General features: G+C 39.6%; 5 protein-coding genes across 6 annotated transcripts; 4 read left to right on the top strand and 1 right to left on the bottom strand.

Moving 5' to 3' along the window:
• Positions 1-2551: 2551 nt before the first annotated feature.
• LOC108830299 (60S ribosomal protein L27a-3) lies at positions 2552-3126 on the bottom strand. Its single transcript, XM_018603897.2, has one exon. It carries the CDS (start codon positions 3085-3087, stop codon positions 2647-2649), a length of 441 nt encoding a protein of 146 aa, XP_018459399.1. The 5' UTR covers positions 3088-3126; the 3' UTR covers positions 2552-2646.
• Positions 3127-3572: 446 nt separating this feature from the next.
• Positions 3573-7811, top strand: LOC108842944 (uncharacterized). Of its 2 annotated transcripts, XM_018616003.2 has the most exons (13): positions 3573-3944; positions 4030-4060; positions 4146-4397; positions 4646-4911; positions 4996-5154; positions 5224-5424; positions 5540-5614; positions 5684-5750; positions 5851-6775; positions 6858-6959; positions 7043-7099; positions 7291-7368; positions 7504-7811. In XM_018616003.2, the coding sequence occupies exons 1-13, from the start codon at positions 3630-3632 to the stop codon at positions 7550-7552; spliced, it is 2577 nt and encodes an 858-aa protein (XP_018471505.2). In that variant the 5' UTR covers positions 3573-3629; the 3' UTR covers positions 7553-7811. The 2 variants fall into 2 exon arrangements, with proteins under 2 accessions (XP_018471505.2, XP_056851485.1); XM_056995505.1 differs by lacking the exons at positions 3573-3944; positions 4030-4060 and having other exon boundaries at positions 4231-4369.
• Positions 7812-8514: 703 nt separating this feature from the next.
• LOC108830298 (uncharacterized) lies at positions 8515-10409 on the top strand. Its single transcript, XM_018603896.2, has 8 exons — positions 8515-8674; positions 8757-8866; positions 8960-9078; positions 9156-9253; positions 9343-9565; positions 9681-9795; positions 9914-10041; positions 10123-10409. The coding sequence occupies exons 1-8, from the start codon at positions 8613-8615 to the stop codon at positions 10171-10173; spliced, it is 906 nt and encodes a 301-aa protein (XP_018459398.2). The 5' UTR covers positions 8515-8612; the 3' UTR covers positions 10174-10409.
• A 700-nt stretch (positions 10410-11109) lies between these two features.
• LOC108830297 (ubiquitin-conjugating enzyme E2 variant 1B) lies at positions 11110-12711 on the top strand. Its single transcript, XM_018603895.2, has 5 exons — positions 11110-11267; positions 11344-11483; positions 11976-12101; positions 12199-12325; positions 12449-12711. Exons 1-5 carry the CDS (start codon positions 11240-11242, stop codon positions 12505-12507), a joined length of 480 nt encoding a protein of 159 aa, XP_018459397.1. The 5' UTR covers positions 11110-11239; the 3' UTR covers positions 12508-12711.
• Positions 12712-13292: 581 nt separating this feature from the next.
• On the top strand, positions 13293-18976 carry LOC130508476 (uncharacterized). Its single transcript, XM_057004008.1, has 2 exons — positions 13293-14888; positions 14942-18976. Exons 1-2 carry the CDS (start codon positions 13293-13295, stop codon positions 18974-18976), a joined length of 5631 nt encoding a protein of 1876 aa, XP_056859988.1.
• Positions 18977-20586: the final 1610 nt, after the last annotated feature.

Here is a 20586-nt window from a genome sequence, read left to right as displayed (position 1 = left end):
TGACATGTGTCGCGATTTAATTACTAACTTTGAAGAACCAAACTTTATTATAATAAGAAAGAAAAATTGTTTAGAATTCTGAAAAAAGGAAAAATCATGAAACAATTAATATTAAATGAATTTTAACTATTAAATAATTTTTACAATTAGATTATTCAAAATTCGTATTTATTATATAAGTACATATATATTTTAATCATTATATATTTAAACACGTGTAAAAATATCAGAAAAAATTATTATTAAATAATATTTTACAATTATATTTTGTTTAGAATTTGAAAAATTATTGTATATATATATATTTAATTATGAGATATTTTAACAAATATCAAAATTTTAAATATATAATTGTCATGTGTCACAATCATGTTAATTAATAATTTTGACATGTGTTTTAAACTATAATCAGTTTGTACAATATTATCTTTTGTTTAGAATTTTAAAATTGGAAAATTACTATTAATTATTTTTATAATAAGGTTTTTAATTATGAGATAGATTAACACATGTCACAATCTTAAAGAAGGAAAAATTCTGAAAAAAATAAAATTAAATAATGTTTAACTATTAAAAATATTTACAATTAGATTATTCAAAATTCGTTTTTATTATATAAGTACATATATTTTTAATCATTATATATTTAAACACATGTAAAAATATTAGAAGCAAAATTACTATCAAATAATCTTTTACAATTATCTTTTGTTTAGAATTTAAAAAATAGAAAATTACTATTAGTAATATTTATAATAAGTTTTTAATTATGAGAAAGATTAACACATGTCACAATCTTAAATATTTTGTTTAGAATTTTAAAAATAGAAAATTACTATTAATAATATTTATAATAAGGTTTTTAATTATGAGATATAATAACACATGTCACAATCTTAAAGTTTTAATTGCCATGTGTCGCGATCATGTTAATTAGTAACTTTGAAGAACAAATTTTATATAATAAGATAGCAAAACTATGACTTGAGTAACTTATGTAATGCGTCAGAGTTTCAACCTTGAGGTGGATGCGAGTAACTATGGGTTTGAGAAAATAGAGACTCCAAGAACTGATCGTTTTACAAACCTTTAATGTTTCGAGTTAAAACTAGAGAAAGTTGACCCACACGGCCACAACAGCTACATGAAGTCTAAATAGAAAGGTAGATCATGTTTGGTAATAGCGAAATCGAATAGTCGGTTTCGAGCTAAATAGAATCATACGCATTACAAATTCACAATCATCAATAATTTCATACTACAATGTTGTTTATTTTTTGTAGGTCTATCTTTTCCAGTGAAATCGTGGAAGTATCATAATAGTGTCAACGTTTAGACATTCACATCTTGTAACTATTTTATAGGTTATACACATTAATTAGTCAAAACAATTCGTTAATTACGTCATCATAACTTTGTTTACTGAAGAATGTTAATTAGAGCAAATTAAGTACTCTCAGAAACATTATTGTTTTTGTCTATTCACACTATTTTTTTGATAAAGTCTATTCACACTATTTTTTTGTATATTCTTAAGACCTTTTGGTGTAACTAGAAATTGAGCCGCTACTCCAAGCTCTTTTGGTATATATATATTCCTCCAAAGCTTCTTCAATCAGATATAGTTTTAAAGAAACTTTTATTTTACTTACTACTCAAGAAAACTCAAGAAAATCAGGTTCTCGCCTGTCTCTGAAGAAGAAAAGTTTTTACTTTTACATTTTCAAGTAATTAACATATAGCTGCTCGTTTTCTTTGTTTAGGCCATGGCTCCTCCGAGAAAGTCGTTTGAAGTGAACATTCCCGTGCCCCCTCCGATCAATAACAAGCCGGAGAACGAAGAAGATGAATTCATCACTCCGAAAGGAGTGCAATCTACAAATCCACCACAGTCTAAGAGTACTCCTCCTCCCGCTCCGTCGAGAAACGTCGGAAAAAATCCACCCAAACGCGGCGGATTCGGACAAAAGACCATTCGAGATTTGAACACTTCCTTCTCAACAAAACATACATAAGTTGCATTAGATTCTCACTAATACATAGTGCGTTCGTTAATATTATCCTAATGTTGTTTTGAATTATGAAAATTTGATTTAACAGTGTTAAACCAAAATTTTCAGTTTAATAAATTTGATTCTTGAGAGTGGGAATGGTCAAGTAGTTAGATCACAATAAAAAAAGCATTCCAAAACTGCTATAATAACGTACAGCAGAAATGCATCACGATGCAAACAAAACACTAGTGAGAAATGTTCATGGAAATGTTTGACTTATGTCTTGTAACAGCTACTAGTCGCATCAAGCAAAGTTGGGTCTTGTAACAGCTACTAGTCACATCAAGCAAAGTTGCACACTAAACAGCTTTCTACAACTCGTAATCATGCTATAAACCAAAGCCAATAACTAGCGTGCGTAACAAGCTACTCTCTAAGCCTCCTATTATCTCTAAGTACCCTGAGATCAAAGTAATCGATTCTTTTAACCTCAACCTAACGATAATTCACTAAGTATTCCAGATCTTTGAACGGTAATAACAATCCTAAAACCCGAATGTCATAACAACCATTTATAAAATCAAACATAAGTTTCCCAAACTCAAAGATCCAAAAACAAGACAAGTTATAACCAAAAACAACTGACAAAAGCCTAAGCTGTAAGAACAACAGCACCACCAGCTTCCTTAATCTTCTTCTCAGCAGTCTTCGAGATAAGCTTCGCCTTCACCACAAAAGGCTTGTTCTCAGGCAAATGACCTTTCCCCAACACCTTGAAGAACCCGTGCTGCGTCACATCGATCAACGGAACCTTGTCCTTGGTCGATTTGGCCTTCACGTCCTCGGGGACGAGCGACCAGAGCCTGTCGAGGTTGACGATGGGGCAGAAGAACTTGTTGCGGAGCTTGTGGAAGTACCTCATACCGACTTTGCCGAAGTAACCGGGATGGTACTTGTCGAAGAGGATCCTGTGGTGGTGCATACCTCCGGCGTTACCGCGACCTCCGGGATGCTTTCTGTGCTTTCCGATACGTCCATGTCCGGCGCTGACGTGGCCACGCTTCTTCCTGTTCTTCCTGAGTCTCGTCGTCATTTTCCTCCTGTGGCTAGGGTTTTCTGGAGAAGTAGCGCAGACTTATAGTGATGACTTAGGGTTTTCATATTTTTATATGGGTTTGTATGTTATATGGGCCTAATAAAGTTAAAGCCCAATAATAATATTGAAATGGTGTCAATTAGATGGAATGATTTAGTTGGCAAAGGGAAAAATAGTTCACCACCACACGATCGGATCTCTCCACGCGCAATTTCTCACGCACCGGTGTAGCCTTGTGGCTGGTGAATTGGTGGACCCCACATCGGTTTGCATATTGTTTTGGTTAGGCATCGGATTCAGGTCTTCGGTTTGGATTCGGATCCTTCATATTTTACAGATTTTATACCACTCGTACACACAAAGTAAACTACATGCCGTTTTATTACGATTAATCAAAACAACCTGAAGTTTTAACCCTTTTTAACGGCACGAAAGTTAAAAGTAAAACTCTGAAGACGACCTGCTGTTTTCTAAATAATTAGGTCTAAAGTTTGAAGAAGACTCGAGAGGAGAGATTGCTAAGTCTCTCGCGAATCGGAATGGACGCGTACCAGCCACCGCGCCCGTACATTAGACCGCCGTCTGGACCACCGCAAGCGGCGGATCCTTACCACCAATATTATCAACACACGGCGAGGCCACCGTTGCCTCCTCATCCTCCGCAGCCTGGTAGTTACTCCAATCAATTCCACTCTCCATCGCCACCACCGCACTGGGGACCACCTCCTCCACCTGGTTATCATCCTTACCCGATTCACTCTCACCAGCAGCCGTTTAACCCCGCCGCCAACGGTAACACTCAGTTTCCCCCCTCGCCCGCTGGACCTCCTCCGCCTCGTCAGCCATATCCGCAGGTTGCTTGCTCCGTCGTTGGATTGATCTTGTGTCGAATTGCTGATTCTTAGATTTGATTTTTTTTTTTTGATTTTTGCATATTAGGAATGGTCTCAACAAGGTCAGACAGCTCAAGGTTTGCTTTCTTGATCGGAGATTAATGTTAATTGAGTGATTTGTTAGGGTTTTAGGTTTCTGACTAATCTCGTTATGGCACCCAGCTAATAATAGCAACGCTGAGGATTGGGCACTAAAAGCTAAAGAATGGGCTGCAACGAACCAACCTAGTGGACAACAAGTCTACCATCAGTACCCTAATCAGAGCTATCAAGATGTTCATCAACAGAGCTATCAGCAGTTTCCAGCTCCACATTATGCAACAGGAAACGAGGGTTATTCACATCAAGAAAACATGCCTACCACTTCAGCTATTCATCAGCAGGAGGTACCTTATAGTTATTCTTCTGTTGCAGGTAACCAATTACTTGGAACAATCACTCTAGCTTCTAGTCAAGCACTCTATGTGGGTTTCCTAGTAACTAGATTAGACATTAGTACAGTGACGTATTGTCTAACCGGTTTAGTTATAGATGTATCCCGCACATAGATTAGACATTATCGATCATTGTTCTTCTCATTGAATAGGAAACGGTAGTTTTGTTGGGAAGACTGATTGAGCTGTTAACATCTCCAGAACTTATACTTCTTACTTTGTTTGCAGGGAAAGAAGAATCTGGCAATGCAACACAGCATCATGTGCAGATAGGAGTGCCAGATGGTGGGGGGACTGTTTGGGCAGAGCAGCAAATGCAATATGCATATGGAGATCAAACAGCCGCTCCAGTTAGTACTCTTCAGGATCAGCCTTTACAGTTTGCTACCAGAGAGAGTTCTGACTACGCTAGTCATCATAATGCGTGGCTGCCTCATACTTCAACCGGAGTTGTTTATCCTCCTATTCCTTCATCGGTACCTTCAATGCCAGAGGTACTCTTAACGCTTTTGGTTTTATCTTTTATTTTTGGGTTGGTTTGTCAGTGGCAAGTTTGATGTAATGCTTTTTTTTGGCAGCATAATTCATCTATGGCTATGCCTCCGTATGGAGGGTATACCCCACCAAATCTCCAGCCTGGTGGACCCCCTTATGCTTTTGGAACAAGGCCGCCTCTTCACCCTGTTGCTGCTTTCATGGATGACTCAAACGCAGCATCGTCTGTTCCTTCTAAAAACGTAAGAATAAATCGATTCTAGTGTAGCTCATTATCTTCCATGATTTCTGTCTAATAAGGTGCTTTCCAGGTTAATTTACCTAACTGGCTCAAGGAAGAGCTATCGAAAATCAAACCATCTCATGGAAAGCCTTCTTCAGGGAGTTTTGAGGAGAGAGAGCCTATGTACGATGATGTACTTTATAAACCTCCCGAGAGATTTGATCAGCGAGACGACAAAAGGTTCAGCGCTTCTAAATCTTCCGACGAAGAAGAAGAAGAGGAGGATGAGGTTCTTTTAACTTTAATATTGTTTTATCAGTTGTTGTTTATGACGATTCGAGCTCCCCTGGTACATACAACTTTATTCAGCACCATAATTTAAATGTATGGTTTGCTGCATGTAGGATGAGATGGATGCAGTTAGAAACACAGCAATCAGCTCAGAGATAAAACGTATCTTGACTGAAGTTCTTCGCAAGGTAGGTAGCCTGATAGAAAATTGGTCTATAAACACATTTTCGCAACAGTTGACATATTTTTTCAAACAGGTTACAGATGAATTATTTGATGAAATTGCTACCAAAGTCATTGATGAAGATGAAGCAATACAAAAAGGTCAGTTTTGTCCTCAAGATTTAGGGTTATGCTATTAATCTGTGGAACGTCTACTGAATATTCCATCTTGTTTGCTGTTATTCTGTGCTCATTGCTATAGATGACAATGTCCAGCACAAACCTAAGTCATCATCATCTCTTCTTTCGGCAGCTGATCCAACGCACAAGGCTTCGGCAAAGGTTTTGGTCTCAGTAGGAGGCGCAGATAAAAAGGCAGATGTGCTAGGCCTTGCTAGCTATGCGTCTGATGATGATGATGCGGATACTGATACTGCCTCTAATGCTGATGTCGATGGCAGTGATGGAGTGGAAAGTCATGGCATGGGGTCAAGAAACGATGTTACCCAGCAGCCAAGCGCGGATGATCCTCCCGAACCTAAAGCAACGGTCGACGCGAGATTAAATCAAGAAGTTGTAGCGGGTGATGTATCCGCCAATAACAATAAGTCAGATTTGGATCAAATGTTGGGATCCGGAAGAAATTCATTCAGTGAAGGTAACGAAAAGGTTAATGTAAGTGCCAGCTCTGATGATACTTCAGGATGCAGAACAAACTATCCTGACAGAACAGTCAGTGATAAAGAAGCAATACTAGATCAGCCTCACAGGAAGAACTCTGGCTTGGAATCAGATTGCAACCTTCGTCAGGATAGCAATAAAAGTTCCGGGAAAGACTTGAGTGACGATTTGAATAGGGATAGAAGTAGAGGAGAAGAAATGAAAACTGGAAAAGAAAAGGGAGATTCTCAGAATGGCTCAAAAGATAGAGTGAAGCAGAAGGACATGAAGTCAGCAGAGGAAGTTAAAGGCTTCGAATCAAATAGAAAATCTACTGATCTCGATGTAAAAAAGAATTACTCGAAGGATGCAGAGAGGCCTCACAGAACAAGTTCTAAGGATGACCGGGGTAAAAAGAGGGAGAAGGAAAAGGAAGAACGGTCAAGACACAGACATTCTCAAGACTCGAGCAAAGACAAAAGAAGACGCTCTCCAACCAGTAATGGATCCTCTGACGATTCAATAAGGTGGCATGGAATGTTCTTCATTTAAGTTGTCCTAACAATGTTTTCCAGTACTCACAACGATTATTTTTTTTGCCTTCTTCAGGAAGTCCCGTTCGAGAAAAAGGAATAAATCACCATCTCCTGTGAGGTCCAGAAGAAGACGCTCTTCTCCATCGAGTGACGAATCCTCTGATGATTCAAGAAGGTGGTAGTAGAGTATTCTGCTCTGAGTTTTGTTCTTTTGCACTTCTTTTAACTGATGCTAACGATCTTCTTGCGCTTCTTTAGGAAGTCTTCTTCTAGAAGAAGGAATCGGTCACCATCTCCCGGAAGGTCCAGAAAAAGGTAATTTTTCTCTACTATTAGCATTTCGAGATCACTAGTGTTTCTATATGTCTGTTAGACTTTGTGAAGTTAGAGAACTTTTGAAAGCAAAAGTTTTGAACCAAAGAGAGATGGCTAAGCATCGTTCAAAGCGGAATAAGGTAGCAGGAAACTCACGAGCCAAAATACTATTATATGTTTTGATTGTATAGATATGTTACTTCGCGGTCACCACATAGCAAGCATTCTGAGAACAAGCACAATTCCTACTCTTCTCATGAAAAATCTAGGTACGTAATCCCAGTTTTATATGTTACCTCTCTCTCTCTTGACAGGTGGTTAAAACTGGAACTTTCTTTATTTTCCTTAATTTAAAAGACCATTTGCTACCTTGTGCTTGTTCTTAAACCTGTTTTGCTATACAGGTCAAAGCGGTCAAGGTCCAGATCCCCCCGCAGGCGGCATCGTGCTTAATGAACACAGTTCAGCAAACCGTGGCCAGGACAATGCTGTGCGCAGAGATTTGGTGATTCTGGATGTGCCTTGGTAAAGCCACTCACTGGTTTGAGACGAGATGTCCAAAAGTTTTTTTTGAATGTTTGTTCTGATTTGACTATGTAGTGTGGTTGAAATAATCTTTTCCTGTGTAATTGTATCGTGCAAACTTGTTGATGGTCTCTACCTCTGAAACGTTCGATGGTCATATACGTGTTATCCAATTATCTTCAGGCTCTCTTCGTCTTCCCAAGTCGGACTTGTTTTATTCACTCAACACAATTCTTCTTCTGCTAAATCCTTCACCCAAAAATTTGGTTCCTGTCTTCTTGATTCCACCATCGATTTAACCTGGAGCTCTTCTCTTTACACGCCGTTTGTTTCTATGAATGATTGCTCTCTAGTTTGGTTATAGTCTCGATACTAGCCTTTTGAGTGATTTACAATTCTGTAGAGAGATTTGTACATCCCATGTTTGTAATGTAAATCTCCTTCCGCTTTTGTTAGGCTTCTTAATAGTTGGTATTGCTTGCTTAATGACAAATGAAAATTAGTCTTCGCCACCAAACTATCATTACTTGGTTATTCATAGACCATATCATGATGTATTTTCATTTCTTTTTACTCTTAAATCGTTTTGGATTCTATGAAATGCTAAAAAAAATGCACAAAATGAAATATCCGATCAATTTAATGCAAATAATTAAATGGATTTTATAGATGAGTTTGTTCTCATACGTTGTTGCTAATTAATCGCAAATGTTATTCAAATTGTGACTATTAATAAGATTAAACACAAACAATAGTATTCTTTTAACCCTTGTACATCGTTAATTAACTTAATTGATTCACATAACTTTGTAATGTTGGCGCAAAATTAGAAAACTACAGTATACCCCTCCAACTTTTGAATATTTACAAAACCTAACACACACACTCACCAACAAAAACAAAACATTCTTAACAAGAAACCCTAGTCCTGCATAAACCCCTCTTCTCCGATCATCCCCACCCTGCGCCGCCGGATTTTGCATCCAAGATGCAGCATGACGAGGTTATATGGCAAGTCATCAGGCACAAGCACTGCAGTTACATGGCCAAGTAAGCTCTCCTTTGCTCCTTCTCTCGTGCATACCTCTTCCGACATCTTTTGACTGATTTGAGTTTCGTTACTGCTCTGTAGAATCGAAACAGGAATCTTTTGTAGAAACCCTTACAACGTAACGGGAATCTGCAACCGAAGCTCTTGTCCTCTCGCTAACAGTCGCTACGCCACCATTAGAGAACACGATGGTAACTACTTACTTGTCTGAAACTTTCTCCAAAGTTGACATTTTTTTATATGTTTTTTCTGATTGTTCTCTCTGTTTTGCAAAAAAAAAAAAGGTGTTTTTTATTTGTATATGAAGACGATAGAGAGAGCCCATATGCCAAAGAACTTGTGGGAGAGGGTGAAGCTGCCAAGAAACTACGAGAAGGCTCTTGAAACCATTGACAAGCACTTGGTTAGTTAGCTTACCTTGGTACATAGACTTGATGCAAACAAGAGCTTACTCTGTTTCATTTTGTGTGTGTGTGGTAGTTGTATTGGCCTAAGTTGTTACAGCACAAGATCAAACAAAGACTGACTAAAATGACTCAGATGCGTATTCGGATGAGGAAACTTGCTCTCAAAACAAGGTTTGGTTGGTTCTCTTTCAGGAGGAGTGGTTGTCTTTTCTTGTTGCAGCTTCCTTGTTTGTTTGATGGTTTTGATTTTGTGTTCACAGGGAGAAGATAATGACTACGCCTAGAAGGGATATTAAGAGAGAATCAAGAAGAGAGGAGAAGGCTATCAAAGCAGCGGTCTTGGATAAGGCCATTGAGACCGAGTTGCTAGAGCGTTTGAAGAAGGGTATTTACGGTGACATATACAATTACCCGGAGCTTGAGTGGAACAAGGTTCTTGATGAAGAAAAGCAATTGGCTGAGGATGTTCAGGAAGAAGAGGAGGTACCCTTTTGGCCTTTTGTCTAAGCTTACACATTAAAGAATTGATAATTTGTTTTTTTTTGCTCTGTTTTGTTAGACCCTTTTTTTATGGATATTCTTTGTTGAATTGGATTAGGAGGAACCAGAGATTGAATATGTTGAAGGCTATGAAGAACTTGAGGAAGAGGAAGATATGGAAGATTTCTCTGGTTTTCCCTCTAAGGGTTCTGGCTTTGATGATGATGAACATGGTAAAAACATTCATTATTCTCTGTCAAATTGGATGCTCCCTTTTGAAAACCATAGATCCCTTTGTAGGGTTCTTAGTCAAGTCAGGTCTTTCTCATTGTTGATTAAACTTTCTTACAGATTCAGATGATGAGGAAGGTGATGATGACGTTGAGGAGCAAGTTGTGATTCATAAAAAAGGAAAAAGAGATTCAAGAAAGCCTGATGTTGTTGGAAAATCAAAGAAGAAGAAGAGGGTAGTTGTTGAGGTGAGATTCCTTTTTAATAGTTTTACTTAATTTGTGTTGTCTGTATCATCATCTTATATATGTCTGTCTATCACTTTTCAGGTCGAGCAAGAAGATGGAGATGTGAGGCGAACCATGAAAACCGCATGGTGAGCTTAGATGCTACCTGAAAGCTTGTAGAAGAAACCCTTTATTTTTTGTTCTGTTATAAAAGTCGAAAGCTTTCTTCTCGGCAGTGTTACAGTTGAAAGCCTTGAAGGCTTTTCCGATGTTATAGAAAAGTTAATTTTGTTCTGACGTTTGAATATTTATTTTAAGATGATGCATTTTTCTTTTGACATATAACTGAAATACTTATCACATAAGATTGATTCACACAGTTATGGCCTTGTCTCTTTTGTTTTTCCGAGGTTTCGCTCTAAACATTTTACTTAGTAGTAGGTGTTTTGTGCAACTTGAGGGGAAATGTGAAAGGGTGTACGGACATCATCCACCAGAAGAGGAAGGTGCTCGAACTATGGATGGCATGCGGATACTGCTTACTTATGGGGCTTGATTTTATATCTCCTAGTGTGGAGTCACCGTGCTTGTCAAACTAAATTTGTTGATGATTCTGTGAGGAAATTGCTGATAGAAAGTGTAGAGTGTGAGTCTCCTGAGACCGAGGCAGCTCACAGATGATCAGATAGTAAAAAAGGCATTAAAAGGGTTTTTTTTTTTTTTTGAACACACATTAAAAGGGTTTATAAATTGGCATTCTGTTAATTATTTTGGCTTTGGTTATTGTTGTTTTTGGTTAGTTATGATAATTTTGGCTTTGGTTATTGTTGTTTTTGGTTAGTTATGATAATTCCATAATTGTACGTTTTGCTGGTGATTTGCTATAAACGATTGTCTTAAATTGAATAATTAGCGGCAGTAATTGAATAATGAAGCATGCCATAGAATTTAGATATCACACGCGTCCAGAGCAGAATGATACTTGAGGTTGAGGGGATGTAATAAAATACTTCAAATTATAAAGTGGGGGTTGCAAAATAACGAGCGTGATAACGCACTTGACCAGCTCACTCTTTTATTATTCTTCCACTATTTTGCCATTTTCATTCAGCTGAACAGTAGGCAGGACTCTCTCTCTTCTCTCCTCTCCTCTCCTCTATTCGCCGAATCCTTCAGGAAAGTCCCTGAATTCTCCGACTACGTTCTAACTTCTCAGGCGATGAGTTCCGAGGAAGAGAAGGTCGTTGGTAAGTTCCCATCTATTTTGGAGGAATCTAGGGTTTTGTGTTCACCTATCTTAACCTTTTTTTTTTGTTTGGGCAGTTCCAAGAAACTTTAGATTGTTGGAAGAGCTTGAAAGAGGTGAGAAAGGTATTGGTGACGGCACCGTCAGCTATGGAATGGATGATGCTGACGATATTCTCATGCAATCTTGGACTGGCACCATCATCGGTCCTCATAGCGTACTCTCCTTTCTTCTCTTCTCCATCATCTCGGCATCTTACCCTTGTTATCTGTCTAAAATGGAGAAAGATGCAATTTTGTTGGAATTAATACAGCAAACCATATATATATATACGTTTTTATGATTTAATTAACCGTAAATGATATGAAAAATTCTATTTTTTCCTCCAAAATAGAGTAAAAGTGACTATTGAGTAAAAATGTTTTAACCCTATTTCATTTTTTATTCCATAATGGAGTAAAGAACAAATAAAAAATAGATTACTCCATTTATAGAGTAAGAAATATAATGGGATTTGAGCATTCTTTACTCCATAATCAATTTTACTCTATTTTAGAAAAAAAATGGAATGGGGTTGGAGATGACCTAAGTTGCATTTAACTGTATGGAGCTTATACCAGTTTTGGTAAATGAGACAGAGAGACCAAAGAAAATGTATGTTTCCACTGTTGGCATCTGATCCATGTTTTTGTTTTATGTGAATAATCAGACTGCCTATGAAGGGAAAATCTTCCAGCTCAAGCTTTTTTGTGGCAAAGATTACCCACAAATTCCTCCTATTGTCAGGTTCCAGACCCAGATTAACATGTCTTGCGTTAACTCTGATAATGGAGTGGTAAGCTTTAACAACAACCAACATTAGTGGTGATCAGGAGTTCTTGTTTTGCATGTTTGTTTTTTCCTAACAAGATGGGTCAAAACAAAACGATCAGGTTGAACCGAGTCATTTCCCTATGCTTTCCAACTGGAGAAGAGAATACACAATGGAAGATTTACTGATGCAGCTTAAAAAAGAAATGATGTCACCCCAGAACCGCAAGTTGTCTCAACCCTTGGAAGGTAAAATTTATTTTTAAGTGGTATAGGAGTTGTATTTACTTTTGAAACCTTTGGGTTGACAAGGTAACTTCTTACATACCTGGTTTAAAGATTCTAACAGAAAACTGAGTGTTTCACAATCAGGTAATGAGGAAGGGAGAACAGACCCAAAGGAACTTGTGGTCAAATGTTGCGTCATGTGAAGCACTAAGGTAAAATGAGGAATTTGTATGAGAATTAAAGAGACAAAAACAGTGTATATATAAACATCATATTTTAACGCTTTGACATTGTGCCTGCCTCAAACTCCTTTCTTACACAGGGCTTAATCCTACCCATTTGATTATGTATTATGTAATGTTTGAGAATATATCAGAATTCCTAATAAACTCTAGCTCTTCTCCTCATTCACTTTTCTTTTTAGTTGTGTGTGTTGGGGCCCAATTTGAGGGAAAAGAGGGCATCAAAATAAGAGACTTTGCATAGATAGCTGGAAAAGTTAAAGTTGGGAGGGTGGGAAAGCAAATTACTTTTATATTTTGTTAAAATCATGGCAGGTATTTCTAGTCATGCAAGATGCGTTCTATCTACTCTTGACTTCTTGCAATAACCAAACATTTTACCAGTTAACAAAAGTACCAAGTGACTGCAGCTGTCAGTTAAACCAAAATCTAGTAAATAATTCTGAAAGAATTTTATTAATCAGAAATCTTTACAATACATTATAAATTTTAATGATCCAGAACTGTTTATTTCGCAAGAACAATAAAACGATTTAGTCTAGAGCAAGAATCCTAACATTCAGCAAGTCAGGAGAGAGAGTTGCTGCTCCCGGGAGCTAGAGTCATCGAACGGCTCACGGGAGGAGAGACCATAAGGTGTCGATAGCCATAGATCTACAGATCTGAGGCTCATTAAGTCTGTGTGACTTCTTTGCGGTGCGGTTTCATTAAAAACAGAAGAAAGGCGGTAGCTTTGCAAGCGAACCATGTTTCGAACTCGGAAGAAGAAAGAGGCGTCCTTGGTGGAGGAACTCAAAGAGCTCGAGCTGTTGGAGGAAGGAGAGATGGTGGACATGCCGGATTTGGAGTTTGAGGATCTCATAGAGGAGAACACCATGAGCGTGATAGTGAGGTGCCTCAACCCCTATGTCCACAAAGTTGGGGGCCTCGTGAAAGCTCTGCCACCAATCTGGGGTTTAGAGGACAAAGTCAAGGGCAGAGGAGTTGGTGATGACAAAGTCCAGTTCATCTTCGAAGCGGAGAGCGACCTACAACATGTCCTGACGAAGGGGCCATGGTTTGTTAATGGCTGGATAGTTTCTATGAACAGATGGTCTCCACACCCAGATGAGGAGTTCCTTAAGCGGATCCCATTCTGGATCCGCATTCGAGGGCTCCCAATTCATCGCATGAAACATCAAATGGTGGAGTACCTGATGAAACCACTAGGGAAGGTGGAAAGAATAGAGCTCCATGCTAAGAACTCCAACTCCTTGGAGTATGTAAGAGCATTAGTGTGGATCAGTACGGAGGAGCCAATACAGTTCCGCAGAACAGCTCGATTCAAGTCTGGTGAAACGGTGCCCACAGAGCTGGAATACGAGAAGCTAATAAAAGTGTGCTACACTTGTAAGAGGCTCACTCATGATCAGACTAGATGCAACCTCCAAATACAAGACCATCGAAGTGAGGAAGGGATTAAGCAGAGTAAAGCTCCTGTGGAACCTATGCGTAGACACAGAGGAATCAAGGAGACCCCAAGGAAGGCGAACCCAAAGAGAGGAGCACTCAAAGGAGTGGTTTTTAAAGAGGTAACCCCAAGAGGGGAAGCACGAGGGGAAGCAGGAGGCAAAAGGATGGCTCAATCATCAAGGCAAGACAGTAGAGGAGAGTTGCGTAAAGGAAAAAAGGTGGCTGAAGTTCCACAGCTGGTCTGGCAACAAAAAGGCTCGAGAGGAGTGAGCGGCTACTCAAGAAGCTCCCAGGAATCTACAGCATTATCAAAGGGCTCAGGAGACCAGACGGGTTCAAGAGGTACCTTAGGGAGCTCTGGTGAGGGAGGAACCTCAAAAACAGGACAAGGATCAGACTCTGTCTTCAATAGGTTAAGTGGAATGGAGCTGGGAGAGGATACAGAGGTAACGCTGGAGGATCTTCGTGATAAATTAACTGAAGCTCGATCAGGAGAAAAACAGGAAGGACAATCGAGTAAGGGAAGTCGAAGCCCACCCTCAGTGTTTGAACGTCTTGGAGGTCAGCTTGATCTCACCCCTCGAGAGAAGAGAGTAACAGGAGGAATGGGTAGTTCCAAAAGAAGAAGGATGAGTAGTAGCGATGAAAGGAAATCGAAGAAGATGAGAATAGGCTCTACTGAAAAGACAAATGAGGCTCCATCTGTTTTCTGCCGACTCGGCAGTATGAGTAAAGGGTCGGAGAAGAAGTCAGAGGCTTTGAGCCAGGCGGCTAGTCAAGGGGGCTTCACTACCCCCACTCATTCTGCTCTTGTAGCAGCATCTGTCCCAGACCATTCTGTCCGTAGGATAGCATTGGCAAGTGGAAACAAAAGGAAAGAAGGGTTGAAGGTTAATACCAACCCTTCGAGGTCAATATGAGAATATTGAGTTGGAACTGTCAGGGATTGGGGAATGTCCCGACAGTTCGACATCTACAGGAGATACTTGGTCAGTATTCTCCTGAGATAATATTCCTCAGCGAGACCAAAAGTAGGAGAAGTTATATGGAGTATGTTGTGGAGAAGCTAGGCTTTCAGTATCTGAGATCAGTGGATGCAAAAGGAAAGGGTGGAGGCCTAGCTCTTCTATGGAAACAATCGTGTGAAGTGGAAATCTTGCAAGCAAACAGTAGAGTCATTGATGCGAAGGTTAAATGGCAAGATCACCAATTCCACCTCACTTGTGTATATGGAGACCCAGTGAAGAGTAAAAGAAGTGAAGTCTGGGAAAGATTATCCAGACTAGGCGCAGAGAGACAAGGCCCTTGGATCTTAACTGGAGATTTTAATGAGATGGTAGATCAATCGGAGAAGTCCGGCGGAGCTGAGAGATCAGAAAAAGAAGGCCTAGAATTTCGTCAGCTCCTTAGCAACTGGGGTCTGTGGGACATTAAGCATAAAGGCGATTTCCTATCCTGGGCAGGAAGAAGGATTAATGGTCTGGTACAGTGCCGGCTAGACAGATCAGTGGCAAACCAACAATGGCTCGAGTGCTTCCCACAGGCCACCATCTACTATCTGAAGAGAGTTTGTTCCGATCACAGTCCCATCCTAACCTCCCTGGATGGAATGCAATGGAAGAAAAGAGCAACCTTCAAGTACGATCATCGATGGACAAAGCGAGAAGGCTTCATTGAGGTTGTGAATCAGGGCTGGAAGGCGCAAGGGAATGGACAAGCCAATATTATGGGAAGAATCTCTACCTGTAGGAAAGCCATTTCAGTGTGGAAGAGAAGTGCAAAACCAAGTTCAGCAATGAGAATACAAGAACTCCACTACAAAATCGATGAGGCATCAAGACAAGAACAGTTCAAAAGAGAAGAGCTGGAAAGCATGAGGAAGGAACTGAATGAAGAATACTATAATGAGGAACTGTTCTGGTGGCAGAAGAGTAGGATGAACTGGCTGAGGGCTGGGGATAGAAATACCAAATATTTTCATGCTGTAACCAAAAATCGTAGAGCTCAAAACATGATCAAAAGTTTGATTGATGATATTGGGAATGAATGGTTTGCAGATGAGGATCTTGGTAAAGTGGCTGAGCAGTATTTCAATTTTCTTTTCTCTTCGGAAGATGTAGGAGCGGAGCTAGCAGTGTGGAGTGAGCTACCACCAGTGTTGACCGCTACTCAAAACGAGACACTTATGAAGCCGATCTCAAGAGAGGAAGTCAGAAGAGCTGTGTTTGAAATCAACCCCCATAAATGCCCCGGACCTGACGGCATGAATGGATTCTTTTTCCAACAGTTTTGGGAGACATGCCAGGAGGAGGTTATGGAAATGGTGCAGAGGTTCTTCCAAACTGGAGTGATGGAAGAGGGGGTAAACAACACAAACATATGCCTTATACCCAAGAGCCCGACTGCAAGAAAAATGAGCGAATACCGGCCGATCAGTTTGTGCAACGTGGCATACAAGGTGATATCCAAGCTAATGACAGGGAGACTCAAGCAGGTGATGCCATCATTGATCTCAGAAACACAGGCAGCTTTCGTGGAGGGAAGACTCATATCCGATAACATCTTGGTAGCTCACGAACTGCTTCATGCGTTAAGCTCGGATAACAAGTGTGCCTATGAGTCTATCGCTATCAAGACGGATATCTCCAAGGCCTATGATCGTGTTGAATGGAGATTCCTGGAGAGAACAATGCAAGCGCTAGGATTCAATGAACACTGGATTAAACTCATTATGAGCTGTGTCTCATCGGTGCGATACCAAGTTCTGATCAATGGAACCCCATTTGGGGATATAGTACCATCACGGGGACTCCGACAAGGTGACCCTCTGTCACCCTATCTTTTTGTGATGTGTACAGAGATGCTGGTCCAAATGTTGAAGAGAGCTGAAGAATCAAGATTGATCTCGGGATTAAGGGTAGCGAGAAGAGCCCCTCCGGTCTCCCATCTTTTGTTTGCGGACGATAGCATGCTATATTGTAAGAGCTCAGATGAGGAAATAGACAGGGTAACCCAGCTTCTGCGTAACTATAGCATTGCATCGGGCCAGAGGATTAACTATCAAAAGTCGAGCATCTACTTTGGGAAGCATATCCCACTCCAGAGACGGGAGGAGATCATGATAAAATTAGGGATCGATCAAACCGGGGGGGAAGGCTTTTATCTAGGAGTCCCAGAATCAATGGGTGGTTCACGCGTCTCCATACTGAGCTACTTGAAGGAGAACATGGCTCAGAAAGTACAGGGATGGCAGACTAAATTCCTGTCACCGGGAGGTAAAGAAGTCTTGCTAAAAGCAGTGGCTATGGCACTCCCGACATACACAATGTCCTGCTTTTTGATTCCAAAGACGATATGCAAGCAGATAGTATCCCTAATGGCGGACTTCTGGTGGAAAACAAACAAGGAGTCAAAGGGGATGCACTGGAAAAGTTGGGATCATCTGTGTAAGTCAAAAGATTGCGGAGGACTTGGATTTAAAGATTTGGAAGCTTACAATCTGGCACTCTTAGGCAAACAGCTATGGAGGATGGTCACTAATCCTGATTCATTGATGGCCAAGATCTATAAGAGCAGGTACTTCAAGACATCTGACCCTTTGAATGCAACTCTAGGATCCCGGCCATCCTATGCATGGCGGAGTATCTTTGCGGCTCAAGAGCTAATCAAAAGAGGGGCTAGAGTCATTATCGGCAATGGTCAGAGAACAAAGGTCTGGCAGGATAGATGGATTGGTAAAACTCCGGCAACAATGGTCCAGTCAATGGCATGGAATGGATACTCACGGGAAATGGTAGTGACAGAACAGTTGAAAGTGAGTGACCTCTTGGATTCAAGCTGCAGAACTTGGAATGAAGAGTTACTACAAAGCTTGTTCACTGCAGAGGTACAAGCCCAAATCAGGAAAATAACCCCAGCAGGAAGGAGAAGCGAGGATTCTTATGCTTGGGATTTCACTAAAACAGGCCATTATACGGTGAAGTCAGGCTACTGGGTCCTAGTGAACATCATTGAGGCAGAAAAAGAGCAGAAGGAGGCACTACAGCCGAGCCTTGACGGCCTCTACCAACAAGCATGGCGAGTGAATGCAAGCCCAAAAATACGACACTTCCTATGGCGATGCATTAGCAACTCAATCCCGGTAGCAGCTAATATGGTAAGAAGACATATCGCAAAGGATATGAGTTGCAGCAGATGTGAGTGTCGTGAGGAGGATATTAACCATGTGCTCTTCCAGTGCACTTATGCGAGACTGATATGGGCTCATTCCACAATTCATCCCCCCCCTCATGGTATCTGGTCGGATTCGATCTACACCAACCTCCATTGGGTCTTAAACCAAAAACAAGAGTTCCCAAAGGAAGAGGTGGAAGACGAGTCTGTGCCTTATCTGCTGTGGAGGATTTGGAAGAACCGTAACGAGTTTGTGTTTCAAGAGGTACGAAATAAAGAGGTAAAAAAGCCTACAGAAGAGGGCCATGACCGCAAATGGAGAGCGCCACCACCCATGAAGATTAAGTGTAATATTGATGGATCCTGGAAAAAAGAAACATGTGAAGGTGGAGTTGGGTGGGTCGCGAGAGATCAACAAGGCAACCTCCTCTGGGCAGGGGCGAAGAAGCTGTCAAATGCAGGGTCAGTGCTTGAAACTGAGGCTGAAGCTCTCCGGTGGGCCATTCAAACCTTAACCGGATTTGGTTATACAAGTGTGGTGTTTGAGACTGATTCCCTGACTTTAAAGAAGCTAATCTATGGAGAGGAAGAGATGTGGCTGTCTATTAAGCCTATCATGCAGGAGATTAGTTTTTTACTGACAGAAAACAGTGGCTATGGAGTGGAGTTCTATCCTAGGAGTGGTAATAAAGTAGCAGACAGAATAGCGAGGGAGACTACAACGCTCGCGTCCTTTGTCCCTAAGTTGTATTCTGTTGTGCCAGTGTGGTTAAGCTCTTTTGTTGAGGTTGATAAGATCTTGTAAACACTTGAGATTGGTTAATGAAAAGTAAGTTGTTGAGCCAAAAAAAAAAAAATAAAACGATTTAGCCGATCTTAGAGCATCATTATCCATTGTCCTTAGGTAATGGTCTTTAGTATTTTTTATTAATAGTTGGTGCTTAAGGACACAAGGTAAAGACTTTGTTAAATGTATGGATTATAGGTAGGACATTTACAAAATAGAAATTAAAACGACAGAATATGCAAAAAGAGAGAGAAAAGTAAAACGACAGATCTGTTTACGTTTTCCTTCGACAAATAACAACACAACACGTGCCTTAAGGACACAACCCAAATGTATCTAAGCTTAGGACAATTGATCTCGTCTCTTATAATTAAATGCCTTTTTTGATTTAAATTTCAACCCAAAATCAGTTAAGGACAAGCCTAAGGACACCAATATTGGTGGTCTTAGTTCTATTATTACACCGGTAGCACAAAAAGGGTTCTATTATTACACGTTAGGTTGTCTATCTTGCATTTGTGTGATGTGATTTTTCCTTTTTTTTTAAAGAATAATAATAGTATAATACGAAAATGGATTGTAATATAAAAAACGGAATGTTGTTGGTAATTTGTAGAAGCAACGATCTACACCTAATGTGAATGTGGAGAAGAAAAGCTGTAGCGTTGCCATCACCACTCACCAGCCTTTGGCTTTGGACAAGACAATAGATCGAAGCATAAAGAATCCGTTGCACTCGGCTTTACGCAATGACATTTTGATTAATGCACTTATCCAATGCGTGTGAATTGTTGATACCGTTTCTTAAAAGTCTATTAAAACATTTTATTGAAATCAATTCTCAAACTGTATACACCTCTATCAAATCTTTTAATTTTCATGAAATACCAACTGTTTAGTTTGTGTTAAAAAAAACTAACTGTTTAGTAAATCCAATTAGTGGAAAAACCATTCACTACCTATCCACTTCTATCAGTTGTTATTAACAGAATGTACTTACAATTCTACTAAACTATTATAAAAACAAAACTAGTTAAAAAATAATCCATAATCTTGTCGAGATCAATAGTTGATAACTTGATATATGTGTAAGCATAAACTATTTCATAACATCTAATACCAAATTCTAAAGATGGCTAACCAGCAGAATTTAATATATATATATAATCTTAAAATTCTTATTTTATAATTCATAACGACTATGGACCTGTTTGTTTCTCCATCTGGATAAACCATTTGGATGAAGATGAGAGTTTTGTTTGTTTAGACAGTAAAATTGCAACTCATTCAGATGGATCATTCGGATGACTTTTGGAAATTTAGGCTTAATTTTAAAGTCCATTCAAATGAACCAATTTGGATCATTTGAATGGAGATGATTCATTCAAAATGGTATAATATCTATTATGCCTCTAATGTAATTCACAAATTATAAATCTAAATATAATATTATTTTGTCACACCTAAAAATTGACAAAAACACAAAAACATTGTTTTCCACCAAAACCGAAAGATCTCGTTTTCCCGCCAAAACTAAAAATCTCGTTTTCTCGCAAAAACGTGTTTCCCGCAAAAACGTCAAATGCGTTTTCCCGCCAAAACCGAAAAAAAATTTTTTCCGCATAAAT

The sequence above is a fragment of the Raphanus sativus genome, chromosome 2, assembly GCF_000801105.2.
Source record: "Raphanus sativus cultivar WK10039 chromosome 2, ASM80110v3, whole genome shotgun sequence".
Taxonomy (NCBI): Eukaryota; Viridiplantae; Streptophyta; class Magnoliopsida; order Brassicales; family Brassicaceae; genus Raphanus; species Raphanus sativus.
The sequence above is the reverse complement of the archived record's forward strand: the minus strand, read 5'-3'. Positions and strand labels throughout refer to the sequence as shown.

What these genes read in the sequence shown, in the direction of transcription:
- LOC130508476 (XM_057004008.1), top strand. Translation starts at nt 13,293, where the DNA reads ATGTTTCGAACTCGGAAGAAGAAAGAGGCGTCCTTGGTGGAGGAACTC. An exon ending in AAAGGAAAGAAGGGTTGAAG is followed by an intron (nt 14,889 to 14,941) that starts GTTAATACCAAC and finishes TGGAACTGTCAG; the next exon opens with GGATTGGGGAATGTCCCGAC.
- LOC108842944 (XM_018616003.2), top strand. Translation starts at nt 3,630, where the DNA reads ATGGACGCGTACCAGCCACCGCGCCCGTACATTAGACCGCCGTCTGGA. An exon ending in CTCGTCAGCCATATCCGCAG is followed by an intron (nt 3,945 to 4,029) that starts GTTGCTTGCTCC and finishes TTTGCATATTAG; the next exon opens with GAATGGTCTCAACAAGGTCA. An exon ending in TAGTTATTCTTCTGTTGCAG is followed by an intron (nt 4,398 to 4,645) that starts GTAACCAATTAC and finishes CTTTGTTTGCAG; the next exon opens with GGAAAGAAGAATCTGGCAAT.
- LOC108830299 (XM_018603897.2), bottom strand. Translation starts at nt 3,087, where the DNA reads ATGACGACGAGACTCAGGAAGAACAGGAAGAAGCGTGGCCACGTCAGC.
- LOC108830297 (XM_018603895.2), top strand. Translation starts at nt 11,240, where the DNA reads ATGAGTTCCGAGGAAGAGAAGGTCGTTG. An exon ending in CCATCATCGGTCCTCATAGC is followed by an intron (nt 11,484 to 11,975) that starts GTACTCTCCTTT and finishes GTGAATAATCAG; the next exon opens with ACTGCCTATGAAGGGAAAAT. An exon ending in TTAACTCTGATAATGGAGTG is followed by an intron (nt 12,102 to 12,198) that starts GTAAGCTTTAAC and finishes CAAAACGATCAG; the next exon opens with GTTGAACCGAGTCATTTCCC.
- LOC108830298 (XM_018603896.2), top strand. Translation starts at nt 8,613, where the DNA reads ATGCAGCATGACGAGGTTATATGGCAAGTCATCAGGCACAAGCACTGC. An exon ending in ATGTTCAGGAAGAAGAGGAG is followed by an intron (nt 9,566 to 9,680) that starts GTACCCTTTTGG and finishes GAATTGGATTAG; the next exon opens with GAGGAACCAGAGATTGAATA. An exon ending in CTTTGATGATGATGAACATG is followed by an intron (nt 9,796 to 9,913) that starts GTAAAAACATTC and finishes ACTTTCTTACAG; the next exon opens with ATTCAGATGATGAGGAAGGT.